Genomic DNA, 16,217 nt, shown 5'->3' on the forward strand with positions numbered 1-16,217 from the left:
CCCTTTGGTTTTCAACCTCTGTCTCTTACTACTGTCATGACTTGTTTCCTTCTGGCCCTTCCCACAGAAGGCAAGACCTAGAGAAGAAAGCAACAGTAGAAAGTGAACAAAGACATTGGTCTCCTCTCTGATGTACATGCACACCTGGGGATAGGGCCTAGATGCTGGAGAATGCTGCACTCACTTGATATCACTGCAGGAGAGTTTAATAGATAGGTGGGACCCTTTTGATGAGCTGACTGACCTAGCTTGATTTTGCTATGGGCCATTTAAAGGTGCTCAGTTATTTTGAGTAGAGAGTAGGGCCAGAATCCCACCAGTAGTTTGCCTCAGTAACATGTGTCATGGGAAGTCAAATGTCTGTATCAAGAAAATAAAAAACTATTAAATAGGAGTGGTGAGAGTGAGAGAAATGTCATATAAATAAAATAAGCTACTAGCGCGGCATGGGGGCTCACACCTGTAATCCCAGCACTTTGGGAGGCCAAAGCGGGCAGATTTCCTGAGTTCAGGAATTCGAGACTAGCCTGGCCAACATGGTGAAAAAACCCTGGCTCCACTAAAAATACAGGCACACACACAAAATGAGCCTGTGATCCCAGCTACCTGGGAGGCTGAGGCAGTAGAATTGCTTGGAACCTGGGAGATAGAAGTTGCAGTGAGCTGAGATTGTGCCACTGTACTCCAGCCTGGGCAACAGGGCAAGACTGTCAAAACACAAAACAGGCCGGGCACAGAGGCGCACGCCTATAATCTCAGCGCTTTGGGAGCCCGAGGCAGGTGGATCACTTGAGGTCAGGAGTTCTAGACCAGCCTAGCCAACATGTCGAAATCCCATCTCTACCAAAAAACACAAAAATTAGCCGGGCATGGTGGTGCACACCTATAATCCCAGCTACTTGGGAGGCTGAGGCAGGAGAATCACTTGAACCCAGGATGCAGAGGTTGCAGTGAGCCAAGAGTGCACCACTGTACTTCAACCTGGGCAACAGAGCGAGACTCTGTCTCAAAAACAAACAAACAACAACAACAAAAAAAAACTAGGCTGGGCACGGTGTCTCACACCTGTAATCCCAGCACTTTGGGAGGCCGAGGCAGGAAGATCACCTGAGGTCAGGAGTTTGAGACCAGCCTGGCCAACGTGACCTCTACTAAAAATACAAAAATTAGTAGTGTGTGTGGCGTGCACCTGCAGTCCCAGTTACTCGGGAAGCTGAGACAGTAGAAACGCTTGAACCCAGGAGGCGGAGTTTGCAGTGAGCTGAGATTGTGCCACTGCACTCCAGTCTAGATGACAGAGCAAGACACTGTCTCAAAAAAATAAATAAAAAAATAAAACCCAAACTAAATCACAACTGTTGAAAATGATCTGCTCCTTCTTAGTCATGGGACATACTGCATAGAGGACTCAATCTTTGTGTTTTTTGTTTTTGAGATGGAGTCTTGCTCTGTCTCCCAGGCTAGAGTGCAGTGGCGCAATCTCAGCTAACTACAACCTCTGCCTCCCATACTCAAGTGATTCTCCTGCCTCAGCCTCCCAAGTAGCTGTGACCACAGGCGAGGGCCACCATGCCGGGCTAGTTATGTTTTATTAATTTATTTTTGTTTAGTAGAGACAGGGTTTCACCATGTTGGCCAGGATGGTCTCAATCTCATGACCTCGTGAGCTGCCCACCTTGGCCTCCCAAAGCGCTGGAATTACAAACATGAGCCACCGTGCCTGGCCAGGACTCAATTTTAGCTTGGCTCCTTGGGTCAGTATGACTTTAAACAAGTGGCTCAATGTCTTGGAGCCATCCTAGTTATCATTATTAAGGTGGGGACAACCATAACAATACAATCAGACTAACCCTAACTTTCCAGCCAACCCCAGGCCACAAGCAGACACTCAAAGGCTGTTTGTGGTGATGATGACAACATCCTTGACCCACCTGCTGCCCTGTCATGACAGGAAGGGCAGTAGCCACAAGTTTATTAACAGATACCTCATCATCTTCAGCACAAACCAAAAGCATTTCTGTTTCAAGCCGTGTTTCACAGAATGTCAGGTCAGCATTCTTAAGTCTTTTTCTAAAGAAAACTGACTTCTGAATGATGTGGCTGTTTGGGCTAATGAAATGATCAGATTCAAACTTCTAACAGCTAAGACACTTCAGAAAAAGGCCAAGACTGGGCAACCAAGAAATGTCTTTCCCAAAAAGAGATTGCTTTGTATTTCAAACTCATCTAGTTTACTCATCTTTTTTTTAGGAGACAGAGTCTTCCTCAGTCACCAGGCTGGATTGCAATGGCAGGATCTTGGCTAACTGCAACTTCCGCTTCCCAGGCTCTAGCTACCGTCCTGCCTCAGCCTCTGGAGTAGCTGGGATTATAGGTACATGCCACCATTCCCAGCTAGTTTTTGTATTTTAGTAGAGATGGGGTTTCACCTTGTTGCCCAGGCTGGTCTCGAACTCCTGATCTCAGGTGATCTGCCAGCCTCAGCCTCCCACGCTGGGATTACAGGAGTGAGCCACCATGCCCGACCTTAGTTTACTCATCTAGTTTACAAGGCAGTTTGATTTTTAATTAATATTTAATATTATTTAGTAATAATAATTGGCCAGGCTCCTGATCTTTAAAAAAAAAAAAAAAAAAAACTTTTATTTTTTAACAGCTTAGCCAAAGCACCTCTGTCTTCCAAGTTAACCTGTGTGAAGGCAAAACTCCTGATCTCAAATGATCTGCCTACCTCAGCGTCCCAAAGTGCTGGGATTACAGGCATGAGCATCCGCACAGAGCCTTTAGCCACACCTGGCCTGTAGCCCAGGCTGGAGTGTAGGGGCGCAATCTCAGCTCATTGCAACCTCTGCCTCCCAGTTCAAGCAATTCTCATGCCTCAGCCTCCCAAGTAGCTCGATTATAGGAACATGCCGCCATGTCCAGCTAATCTTTATATTTTTAGTAGAGACGGGGTTTCACCATGTTGGCCAGGATGGTCTTGAACCCCTGGCTTCAGGTGATCCAACTGCCTTGGCCTCTCAAAATGCTGGGATTACAGGTGTGAGCCACTGCATCTGACCAAATTAATTATTTTCAAATAAAATCTTTATCTTTTGAGACAGAATTTCACTTCTGTCACCCAGGCAAGAGTGCAATGGCATGATCTCAGCTCACTGCACCCTCCGACTCCCAGTCTCAAATGATTCTCCGGCCTCAGCCTCCCAAGTAGCTTGAAGTTCAGGTGCACACACCATCAGGCCCAGCTAATTTTTGCATTTTTGTAGAGCCAGGGTTTCGCCATGTTGCCCAGGCTGGTCTTGAACTCCTGAGCTCAGGTGATCCATCTGCCTCAGACTCCCAAAGTGCTAGGATTACAGGCATGAGCCACTGTGCCCGGCCGAAATCTTTATTTTTTATTTTTGTTTTTTGAGACGGAGTTTCACTCTTGTTACCCAGGCTGGAGTGCAATGGCACGATCTCGGCTCACCACAACCTCCGCCTCCTGGGTTCAGGCAATTCTCCTGCCTCAGACTCCTGAGTACCTGGGATTACAGGCATGCACCACCATGCCCAGCTAATTTTTTGTACTTTTAGTAGAGACGGGGTTTCACCATGTTGACCAGGATGGTCTCAATCTCTTGACCTCATGATCCACCCGCCTCGGCCTTCCAACAAAACCTTTAATTTTAATAGAGAAGGAGTCTTGCTAGGTTGCTGAGGCTGATCTGAAACTCTTGGCTTCAAGTGATCCTCCCACCTTGGCCTCTCAGAGTTCTGGGATTAGAAGCAAGAGTTACAGCACCTGAACCTAATTAATTTTTTAGAGCCAGGGGTCACTAGTCCCAGGCTAAACACAAACTCCTGAGCTCAAGCAATTCTCCTACCTCAGCTTCCTGGGTAGCTGGGATTACAGGCACATGCAACTATCCCCCAACAAGTTAGATACATTTTCTTTCTTTCTTTTTTGAGACAGAGATTTTCTTGTCTCCCAGACTGGAGTGCAATGACTCGATTCCAAATCACTGCAACCTCTGCCTCCCGGATTCTCCTGCCTCACCCTCCCAAGTAGCTGGGATTACAGGTGCATGTCACCACACCCGGCTAATTTTTGTATTTGTAGAGACAGGGTTTCGCCATGCTGACCAGGCAGGTCTCCAACTCCTGACCTCAGGTGACCCACCTGCCTCGCCCAGCCTAGGTGGATACATCTTGCAGTGACAAACACTGGGCGCAGGACCACTCACCTAAACTATCAGGACTGTCGATGGAAAAACACATCAGAATAACATCGGTGTCTGGGTAGGAGAGGGGTCTCAGGCGATCATAATCTTCCTGTCCAGCTGTGTCCCACAAAGCCAACTCTACCTGTAATGGGAAAAACAACCACAAGAGCTCAAGGTTAATGCTACTACACACTTAAGTGACACTAACCATAGTACATTCAAATGACAGTCTAAAACAGTAAAACACAAGAATATTTACTTTTAAGAGCATCAAGCTCAAATTAAAGTATATTTAATTTATTTTAGGTTGAAATTTGTCAAAATCGGAAATTTGAGACCCTATCTCTACAAAGCAATCCTTAATAATTAGCTGAGTGTGGGCTGGGTGCAGTGCACACCTTTAATTCCAGCACTTTGGGAGGCCGAGGCAGACGGATCACCTGAGGCCAGGAGTTTGAGACCAGCCTGACCAGCATGGAGAAACCTCATCTCTGGTAAAAAATACAAAACTAGCCAGGCATCATGGCGCATGCCTGTAATCCCAGCTACTCGGGAGGCTGAACCAGGAAAATCACTTGAACCCGGGAGGTAGAGGTTGAGACAAGCCAAGACCATTGCACTCCAGCCTGAGCAACAAAAGCAAAATTTCGGAGTATGGTGGTGCACACCTGCAGTCCCAGCTACTTGGAAAACTGAGGTGGGAGGATTCCTTGAGCCCGAGAGGCAGAGCTTGTAGTAAGCAGAGATCATACCACTGCACTCCAGCCTAGGCAGTGAGACCTTGTCTCCGTTAGGAAAAAAAAAACAAAAACCAACAACCAGATACTAGAACTGAACCAAGTGGCAAAATTCAAAATGTCAAGTCAAAAATAACATAGCTTATAAGTATTTGATTATAAATAACACTGTACTAGGTAAGAAAGCAGACAGACAGGAGAGAAGATATAAAATTTTAAATAACATTCCACCAGGTACACAGACAAGAAAGGGAGATACCACACTAAGTAAATTTTCTGCTGCAATGTGGAAACATGGAGACAAATCTGCATTCTGAGTTGGTAGGAAAGAAAAGACACAACGCTGGGTGTTAGGCAAGGCCTGAGATGACAGGAGAGACCTTTGGCTGTGCCTTTACTATTCAAGAATGTCTGAATGGCTGAAATAATGCAACACATAAGGTGAGAGAGCACTCTTTTCACATCCAGGTACATGCTCAACCTCCTGTAATAGAAGGGTAAATTTGTTGGGTACCAGCCCCGACCCCATTCATGGGTGCCCTTAGTCTTGGCGGTGACAAAGGATTGAGAAAAGGAAATAAAGACAAAGACAGAAGAGTAGAATTTTACAGCATGGGTTCAGGGGACCAACACAAGCATGGGGACCACTGGCCCCAAGTTCTGGTTTCCACAGGTTATTAGGTGCACACACTTGTTAACTGCAGGGTGGTGGAGGAGGGAGGTGATAAGGGGAGGCCTTGAAACTATTGTGAGAGGCCTTGAAACTAATGTGGGCAAGATAGCCAGGGGAAGAGGTGAGGTCTGCAGTATTTGTAGCAGATGTGATTGATTGATTATTTTATTTATTAGAGATGGGGTTTCACCATCTTGGCCAGGCTGATCTTGAACTCCTGGCTTTGTGATCCACCCATCTCGGCCTCCCAAAGTGCTGGGATTACAGGTGTGAGCCACCACCTCAAGGGGCTTTCTTTTTTTTTTTTTTTTTGATGGAGTTTCGCTCTTGTTACCCAGGCTGGAGTGCAATGGCGAGATCTTGGCTCACGGCAACCTCCGCCTCCTGGGTTCAAGCAATTCTCCTGCCTCAGCCTCCTGAGTAGCTGAGATTATAGTCACGTGCCACCATTCCCAGCTAACTTTTTGTATTTTTACTAGAGACGGGGTTTCACCTTGTTGAACAGGATGGTCTCGATCTCTTGACCTCGTGATCCACCTGCCTCGGCCTCCCAAACTGCTGGGATTACAGGCGTGAGCCACCGCACCCAGCCCTCAAGCTGGGCATTATCTCCTGAGCATTTGTGGACACAGAGCAATCAAAATTACTCCCTATTTTGAGAACCCAGGCAGAGCCTGTGTCATTTGGCTTTTCTTCCTTGCAAGCTCCCATCTGCAAAAACCCTCCAGGATCCTGTGAGCTGAGGTCTCCCTTCTCAGAGTTCTTGCACAAGTCCTCTTTACGAGGCCCTCACGCAGCATTCATGTTGAGAAGGCATTCATGGGACCAAAGCAGTATTTCCTGCTCTGCAACCACGCCATGGTGTTCCAGTTTTAACAGGCTCTCAGATGGTCTTTACCTTAGGCCTCCTGTTGCCGCCTGATTTCTATTTTACTGCACTAATATTTGAAAGAGCTTAGTTTGGGGTATAAACTTCAGTGTACAATAAGCAAACCAAGCTTATCATTATTTAACTAGAAGTAATATAGGTCTGCCCCTGGCCATCTTGACCCACATAAATTGATGCCTGGTCTCTGAACGTAAGTCCCATTCAACACTGTCCAGCACTGCAGGCAGCTTTGCTACCCCTTCTTATCACCAGACTCCATGTTTCAACATCCTCTGTACAGAGGCCCTTTGAGGCCGAAGAGGTCTCCCTCCAATACTTACAACACATCCTTCTTCTCTTAGCACTTTCACAGCCCAAATTTCAGTTTCTAAGTGATTTCTGCCTTAAAATTGATGGCTCTTCCACTCTCCAACTTTTGCCCCACGATGCAACACAAGAACCTCCATAAGGCCCACCGTACTTCTGTCATGCACACTATCATTCTGGCATGTGTAACTAAGATATACTGATGCCTGATTATCACAATCTGTCTGCCTTCACAATGATGGAGCTCATTTACTCCCTGCCAAATCCCACTTTCCTGGCCCCCTCCGCCCCATGGTGTTCAGTCACATATTCAGCCTCTGTTGGCACCTGATAAAATGCTTTCAAGGTGCTGAGCCTCTCTCATATCAAAAGGGGCCTTTTCACTTTGAGAGGCCTACTCTTGGTACCTACAGTCTTGGAGCCTACAATCTTGTATGTTCCCTGGCACTGCATATTGTTGAATGAACATTCCTACACAGCACCTTCTCCCATCCTAGGGACTCTGTGGCAGGCAGCTAGTCTGTGATATGCTCTTCAAAATCAAACACTTTTATTCTGGGGGGCTCTCCTCAAGTGAGGAGCGTCCTCCTATCTTGCAAGGGTCAGTGATATTCAAGGTCTGCAGCACAAGAAAGATACTCACAGATTATTCCTCAAGTTTCAAGTCAAGGTCTCTAAATTTCTTATGGGCAAGAATCTGGTTGTTCCAAGATGCCCAGGCAGAGATGATGCTTCCAAGAGAACCAAAGAGCTATTGCTGTCTCTAAAACATACATACTGCCACAGATGGAAAACATCCTTCCAGTTCATGGTCACAGACATGCAACAACTAACAGCCACTATCTGGAGAAAATGTTAGAACACAACCAGTAATACACATTCACCAGGCTTTTGAGAAATGAGCTATGAAAATATCAACCTGACAATGCTTCCCCAAGCCAATGGATCTTTCTATATATGTTGTATCAATCTAAGTTAGGTAAGAGGGCTATTACTTGACACCAATTCTGAAGACTTCAGCACATTTCTACCTGTCTTCACATTACAATTGGGCCCTGTCTCCACAGTAAACCAGGCTTCCTATCAGGACTACAAAAACACCTATGTCCAAACATCCATGCAGAGTACTGAGGCTGAATTAACACTCCGTATTGGTGGGCCACCTTCAGAGTACATCCAAAAACTCTGTTAGGCTGGTATTTATTATACTTTTTCCATCTATATTTGGGCCAGAAAGTATCTTGGAGTTCCTAATAACAAAAGAGCAATCATCGTGGTTCACTCTGTATTTGAATAAAAAAGACTACAAACTAAGAAAGAGGGTTTTAAGCATGGTAGTATTCACCTCAATTTATAAAGTGCTTTGGTGCTTCCAAACACTTTATGTTACTTCATAGAACCTTGAGGTCACCTATAAAATCGTTTAAATCATTTTACAAATGAGCAAGGCTCAAAGGTCAGGCAGCTTACTGATGGTAAAAGAACTATCAGGAAATTCTACAATGAAGGACCCTGGAGTTCTGAGCAGCTGGTCTAACCCATATTCCTCACACAGTGCCACAAACAGAGGTCAGGTAGCCTGGGAGAGAAAGAAATAAGTAATGCAGCAAATTAAGAAGTGGCCAGGAGTAGTGGCTCACGTCTGTAATCTCAGCACTCTGGGAGGTCAAGGCAGGTGAATCACCTGAGTCAGGAGTTCGAAACCAGCCTGGCCAACATAGTGAAATCCCATCTCTACTAAAAACACAAAAACTAGCCAGGCATGGTCATGGTGGCAGGCACCTGTATTCTTAGCTCCTTGGGAGGCTGAGTCAGGAGTATTGCTTGAACCCAGGAGGCAGAGGTTGTAGTGAACCAAGATCGTGCCATTGTACTCCAGCCTGGGTGACTAAAGGAGACTCTGTCTCCAAACAAACAAATAAACAAAAAGTAAGAAGGGAGAAAGAGAATGAATTAATGAAAGGTAATATATCAAGTGTTAGCAGCATATGAGACATATAACTGAATGCCCAAGAAAAATCAGAATGTTGGAGATGAGTACCTTGTTCTAGTTTTTGGAGTTTTCTTTTTTGAGACGGAGTCTTGCTCTGTCCCCAGGCTGGAGTGCAGTGACACGATCTCGGCTCACTGCAACCTCCGACTCCTGGGTTCAAGTGATTCTCATGCCTCAACCTCCCAGGGATTTTTTCTTTCAGTTGACCCACTTCAAAAGATGTATAGGAGACCTGGGCACATTGGCTCGTACCTGTAAGCCCAGCCACTAAGGGGGCTGAGGTGGGAGAATCGCTTGAGCCCAGTTGTTTAAAACCAGCTGGGTCGCCAGTTATCTGTAATCCCGAGCACTCTGGGAGGTTGAGGTGGGCAGATCATAAGGTCAGGAGTTCAAGACCAGCCTGGCCAATATGGTGAAACCCCATCTCTACTAAAAATACAAAAAAATAAAAATAAATAGCCAGGCTTGGTGCCGCATGCCTATAATTCCAGCTACTCGGGAGGCTAAGTCAGGGGAAAGTGCCTGAATCCAGAAGTCAGAGGTTGCAGTGAGTCAAGATTGTGCCACTTCACTCCAGCCAGGGTGACAGAGCAAGACTCTGTCTCAAAAATAATAATAAATAAATAAAACCAGCTGGGTCTACATAGGAAAACCCTATCTCTTAAAACATAAATTACCCAGGTGTGGTGGCACATACCTATAGTGCCAGCTATTTGAGAAGCTGAGGTGGAAGGATCACTTGAGCCCAGGAGTTCAAGGCTGCAGTGAACTATGATCATGTCACTATACTCAAGGCCTGGGAGACAAAGTAAGATTCTGTCTCTTAATTAAAGCATTATTTAGACAACAAAAGGAAGCAGAAAATTAAAAAACAAACACACAAAAAAAACCTAAAATAAAAAAAAAAAAAACAACCCTCCAATTCCAAAAGAGCTTTGTTCCAGTCTTAGCAGAGGGCTTTTAGGACAGAAATGGGAAGCACTGTTCTCACCATCAATGACAAAATAAAACAATTGTGGCAGCCTGCTTTATGTTAAAGTTAAAAAAATGTTTTAAAATTAAATGTAAGCAGCTGGGTTCCATGGCTCACGCCTGTAATCCCAACACTTTGGGAGGCCGAAGCAGGTGGATCTAGAAGTCAGGAGATAGAGACCATCCTGGCTAACACAGTGAAACCCTGTATCTACTAAAAATACAAAAAAATAGGCCAGGCATGGTGGCTCACGCCTGTAATCCAAGTACTTTGGAGGCCAAGGTGGGCCAACCACCTGAGGTCGGGAGTTCAAGACCAGCCTGAACAACATGGTGAAACCCCGTCTTAAAAAAAAAAAAAAAAGAAAAAAAATAGCTGAGCATTTGAAGATGATTTGGTGGAACAACAACAACAAAAAATAGCCAGGCGTGGTGGCACACACCTGTAGTCCCAGCAAGGCTTGAGTCAGGAGATTCACTTAAACCCAGGAGGTGGAAGTTGCAGTTAGCCAAGATAGTGCTACCGCACTCCAGCCTGGGTAACAGAATAAGACCCCATCTCAAATAAAAAAAAACAAAACAAAACAGGCTGATGTTATGGTTCATGTCTGTAATCCCAGCACTTTGGGAGGCCGAACTGGGTGAATCACCTGAGATCAAGAGTTTGAGACCAGCCTGACCAACATGGAGAAGTTCCATCTCTACTAAAATACAAAATTAGCTGGGTGTGGTGGCGCAAACCTCTAAAACCAGCTACTCGAGAGGCTGAGGCAGGAGAATTGCCTGAACCCCGAAGATGAAGGTTATGGTGAGCCAAGATCATGCCATTGTACTCCAGCCTGGGCAACAAGAGCAAAACTCCATCTCAAAAAAAGAGGTCCTGGCACAGTGGCTCATGCCTAAAATCCCAGCATTTTGGGAGGCTGAGGTGGGCGGATCACCGGAGGTCAGGAGTTCATGACCAACCTTGGCCAACGTCGTAAAACCCCATCTCTACTAAAAATACAAAAATTAGCCAGCCGTGGTGGTGCATTCCCGTAATCCCAGCTACTGGGGAGGCTGAAGAGGGAGAATTCCTTAAACCCGGGAGGAGGCTGGGTGCAGTGGCTTACTACTGTAATCCCAGCACTTTGGGAGCCCGAGGCAGGTGGATCACCTCAGGTCAGGAGTCCGGGACCAGCATGGTGAAACCCCATCTATATTTAATACAAAAAAATTAGCTGAGCATGGTGGCACATGCCTGTAATCCCAGCTACTTGGGAGGCTGAGGCAAGAAAATCACTTGAACTCAGGAGGCAGAGGTTGTAGCGAGTTGAGATCATGTCATGGCACTGGGTGACAGAATGAAACTTAGTCTCAAAAAAACAAAAATAATAAACTTTTCTGGACACAGTGGCTCACACCTGTAATCCCAGCACTTTGGGAGGCTGAGATGGGCAGATCACGAGGTCAAGAGTTGAAAACCAGCCGGGCCAACATAGTGAAACCCCATCTCTACTGAAAAGACAAAGAATTAGCCAGGGGTGGTGGTGGGTGCCTATAATCTTAGTTACTCAGGAGACTGAGGCAGGATAATCACTTGAACCTGGGAGGCGGAGGTTGCGAAGAGCCAAGATCATGCCATTGCATACCAGCCTGGACAACAGTGCAAGACTCTGTCTCAAAAAAACCCAAACAAACTTGGACTAAGATGGCAGTATGAGAATGGATTATTCTTTCTAACATTTTTGTTACACTGTATACTGAAATAGCAAAAAGCTCTTAGTTCTATACATGCTCTGTGAATAATCTAACACAGAAAATGGCACCAGTTGTTATGAAAAGTATACTCACCTGTTTTCCATCCACCTCGATATCTGCCACATAGTTCTCAAACACTGTGGGCACATAAACCTCTGGGAACTGGTCCTTGCTGAAGACTATGAGCAAGCATGTTTTTCCACAGGCTCCATCACCAACAATCACCAGTTTCTTCCGAATGGCAGCCATTGCTGAAACACAAACCACAGGATTATCTGGAATGCACAAGAAGCCATAGGTAGCCTCAGGCTATGACACGTGCTTTTTTAACCATGGGGCATAAGCCTCTAACAGCATTCTCAAATTCACAATTCTAGTATACTGATCCATCTGGCACCAAAACGTTATACAACAAAACCTCATAACATTTTATACTTAATGGTAAAACACTGAAAAGAAGGTCAGCTCCCTAATATCAGGAACAAGACAAGGATGTCTGTTCTTGCCACTCCTTTTTTTTAAGACCGAGTCTCACTTTGTCGCCCAGGCTGGAATGCACTGGTGCAATCTTGGCTCACTACAACCTCGGCATCCTGGGTTGTGCCTCAGCCTCTCAAGTAGCTGGGACTACAGGTACACGCCACCACAACCGGCTAATTTTTGTATTTATAGTAGAGACAGGGTTTCTCACCATATTGCTCAGGCTGGTCTCAAAACTCCTGACCACGTGATCTGCCCACCTAGGCCTTCCAAACTGCTGGGATTACAGGCGTGAGCCACCGCATCTGGCCTGTTCTTGTCACTTCTACCCATCAAGATACTGAAAGTCCTAGTCAGGGCAATAAGTAAATGAAATAAAAGACACCCAAATTGGAAAGGAAGAAGTAAAACTATCTCAATTCATATATGAGATGATCTTACAATGTGGGAAATCCTAAAGAATCATTAAAATACTTTTAGAATAGGCTGGGTGCAGTGGTTCACACCTGTAATCCCAGCACTTTGGGAGGCTGAGGCAGGTGGATCCCCTGAGATTGGGAGTTTGAGACCACCCTGACCAACATGGAGAAACCCAGTCTCTACCAAAAATACAAAATTAGCCAAGGGTGTTGGCAAATGCCTGTAATCCCAGCTATTTGGGAGGCTGAAGCAGGAGAACTGCTTGATCCCAGGAGGCAGCGGTTACGCTGAGCTGAGATCACACCATTACAGCCCAGCCTAAACAACAAGAGCAAAATTCCATCTCGAAAAAAAAAGAAAAAAGGGAAAAAAAAAACCTTTTAGAATAAACAAGTTCAGTCAGGTTGCAGGATACAATATTAACATTAAAAAATGAATTCAGTTGAGGCCAGGCACAGTGGTTTTTATCTGTAATCTCAACACTTTGGGAGGCTGAAGCAGGAGGATTACTCAGGCCCAGGAGTTAGAGACCAGCCCTGGCAACACAGTCAGACACTGAGAAAGGAAGGACGGAAGCCTGAGAGGGGAGGGAAGAAAGAAAAGGGCCAGGCAGAGAGTGGCTCACGCCTGTAATTCTAGCACTCTGGGAGGGTGAGACAGGCAGATTGCTTCAGAGTCCAGGAGTTCAAGACTAGCCTGGGCAATGTAGTGAAATCCTGTATCTACTAAAAATACAAAAAAAAATTAGCCAAGTGCGGTGGTACACACTAATCACAGCTACTTGGGAGGCTCAGGTGGCAGAATCACCTGAGCCTAGGAGGTTGAGGCTGCAGTGAGCTGAGATTGCACCAATGCACTCTGGTTCTGGGGAACCAGAATGAGACGTTGTCTTTAAATAAAGAAAATAAAATCAGCTAGGTATGGTAGCATGCACCTGTGTCCCAGCTACCGAGGAGGCTGAGGTGGGACAACTGCTTGAGCCAAGGAGGCAGAGGATGCAGTAAGCCATGACTGCACCACTGTCCTCTAGTCTGGGTGACAGAGTGGAACACCCTGTCTCAAATAAATTCTTAGGACTCAACTACAAAAAAGTAAGTAGCTTAGGTTGGTGATCTGGCTCAGGATCTCTTGCAAGCTGTAAGTCATAAACAACTCTTTTTGGGCTGAGCACAGCAACTCACACCTGTAATCCCAGCACTTTGGGAGGCTGAGGCGAACACAACAGTTGAGGTCAGGATTTCAGGACTGGCCTGGCCAACATGGCTAAACCTCATTTCTAAAAAAAATAATAATAATACATAATAAATTAGCCGAATGTGGTGGTAGGCGCTCGTAATCCCAGTTACACGGAAGGCTGAGGCAGGCGAAATTGCTTGAACTTGGGAGGCCAAGACAGGTGGATCTCAAGGTCAAGAGATCAAGACCATCCTGCCCTTCATGGTGAAACTCCTTTTCTACTAAAAACACAAAAATTATCTGGGCCTGGTGGCATACAACTGTAGTCCCAGCTACTTGGGAGGCTGAGACAGGAGAATTGCTTGAACCCGGAAGGCAGACGCTGCAGTGAGCTAAGATCGTGCCACTGTATTCCAACCTAGGTGACAGAGTGAGACTCCATCTCAAAAAAAAAAAAAGAGCAAAGGGGCCAGGTGTGGTGACTCATGCCTATAATATCCCAGCACTTTGGGAGGCCAACTAGGCGGGTGGATTGCCTGAGCTGAGGAGTTGTTTCAGACCAGCTGGACAATATGGTAAAATCTCATCTCTACTAAAATATACCAAGAAAAAAAAAAAATTAGCCAGGCGTAGTGGCGTGCGCCTGTAGTCCCAGCTACTCAGGAGGCTGAGGCAGGAGAATTGCTTGAACCTGGGATGTGGAGGCTGCAGTGAGGCGAAATGGTGGCACTGCTCTCTATCCTGGATGACAGAGAAAAAAAAAAAAGAGCAAAGGATGTGAGTAGGTATGACACAGCAATTCTATTCCTAGGTATACATCTAAGAGAAACAAAAAATATGTCCACATAACAACTTGTACCTCTACATAAATATTCATAGCAGGATTATTCAAAATAGTCAAAAAATGTAAAGAACCCAAATATCCAACAACTGATGAATACAGTATATCATACAATGGCATGGAATATTATTCAGCAATAAAGGATAAAGGATAATATATGGTATACTATCAATCTTGAAAATGTTATGTAAGTAAAACAACAGAGTCACAAAAACCAACATGCATGATTCCACTTATATAAAATTGTCCAGAATTGACAAATCCAGAGAGAAAATACACTGATAGTTGCCTAGGGCAGGGACTTGAGGGGTGGAGATAAATGGAAAATGACTAATGAAATAATGGAGTTTCTTCCTCAGGTAAAGACATTTTTCCAAAATTATTGCGGTGAGGGCTGCACAACTCTATGAACATACTATAAACTACTAATTACAGTATATATAATTCACATTTTATTTTAAAACAGGTTCTCACTTTGTTGTCCAGGTTGGAGCGGAGCGGTGTGATCTCCACTCACTGCAACCTCAGCCTCCCCAGGCTCAAGAGATCCTCCCATGGTAGTCTACGAGTAGTTGGGACTACAGGTACATGCCACCACACCTGGCTAACTTTTTGTATTTTCAGTAGTGACAGGATTTTGCCACGTTGCCCTGGCTGATCTCAAACTCCTGAGGTCAAGCGATCCACCTGCCTCTGCTTTTCCCAAAGTGCTAGGATTACAGGGGTGAGCTGCTGCATCCAGCCCACAGTATATATAACTCACATTTTAAATAGGTTAATTCTAAGGTATGTAGATTATATTTCAATAAAGCTGTTACCACCCCTCTCGTACCCAGTGGGGGGGAAAAAAACATCAGAAATCTGCAGATTGTTTCTATCTGGCAGACAGTGACAGTCAACCACCACAATTCCCACCCTTCTCTCTTAAACCATACTTGTTTTTAGCTATGTACTTTGTTGCAGACTACACTTCCTAGCTTCCCTTGCAGACATGGCCATGTACCATAAGATGTGAATCAGCAGTATATTGTGGGACTTCCAGGAAGTCTTTCTTAAAGTGAAGTCACGTGCCCTTCTTCATTCTCTTCCTCCTTTCCTGCTGCTTAAACCTGAAGTAAGGGCTGCTTTTTTTTTCTTTTCCTTCTGAGATAGAGTCTTGCTCTGTTACCCAGGCTGGAGTGCAGTGGAGCTACCTCAGCTCATTGAAGCATCCCCTTCCCAGGTTCAAGTAATTCTCCTTCCTCAGCCTCCCAAGTAGCTGGAACTATAGGAACATGCCACCACACCCAGCTAATTTTTGCATTTATAGTAGAGATGGGGTTTCACCACATTGGCCAGAATGGTCTTGACCTCCTGATCTTGTGATCCACCCACCTCAGCCTCCCAAAGTGCTAGGATTACAGGTGTGAGCCACTGTACCCAGCTACTCGAGAGGCTGAGGCAGGAGAATCACTTGAACCTGGGAAGCGGAGGCTGCGGTGAGCAGAGATCACGCCTTTGCAGTCCAGCTTGGACAACAACAGTGAAACTCCACTTCAAAAAAAAATTTTTTTTTTTTTGGGTGACAGGGCAAGAATCTGGAATGCAGTGGCACGACCTCAGCTCACTGTAGGCTCTGCTCTTGGGTTCAAGCGATTTCTCCTTCCTGAGCCTCCTTAGTTAGAACTACAGGCACTCATCACCATGACCGGCTAATTTTTGCATTTTTAATAGGAGTGTGGGTTCACCACATTGGCCAGGCTGGTCTCGAACTCCTGACCTCAAGTGATCTGCCTGCCTCGGCCT

General features: G+C 45.5%; 1 protein-coding gene across 1 annotated transcript in view; it reads right to left on the reverse strand.

The window, feature by feature from the left end:
* Positions 1–16,217, reverse strand: part of RHOA (ras homolog family member A) — a 45,130-nt gene that overhangs the window by 7,955 nt on the left and 20,958 nt on the right. The window contains exons 2-3 of the mRNA XM_002758342.6: positions 11,609–11,766; positions 4,227–4,347 (exon numbers count right to left, since the gene is read on the reverse strand). Coding sequence (XP_002758388.1) covers positions 4,227–4,347; positions 11,609–11,764 — 277 coding nt within the window. The 5' untranslated portion in view covers positions 11,765–11,766. The remainder of the gene's footprint in view (positions 1–4,226; positions 4,348–11,608; positions 11,767–16,217) is intronic.

This window comes from Callithrix jacchus, chromosome 15 (assembly GCF_049354715.1).
Source record: "Callithrix jacchus isolate 240 chromosome 15, calJac240_pri, whole genome shotgun sequence".
Lineage (NCBI taxonomy): Eukaryota > Metazoa > Chordata > Mammalia > Primates > Cebidae > Callithrix > Callithrix jacchus.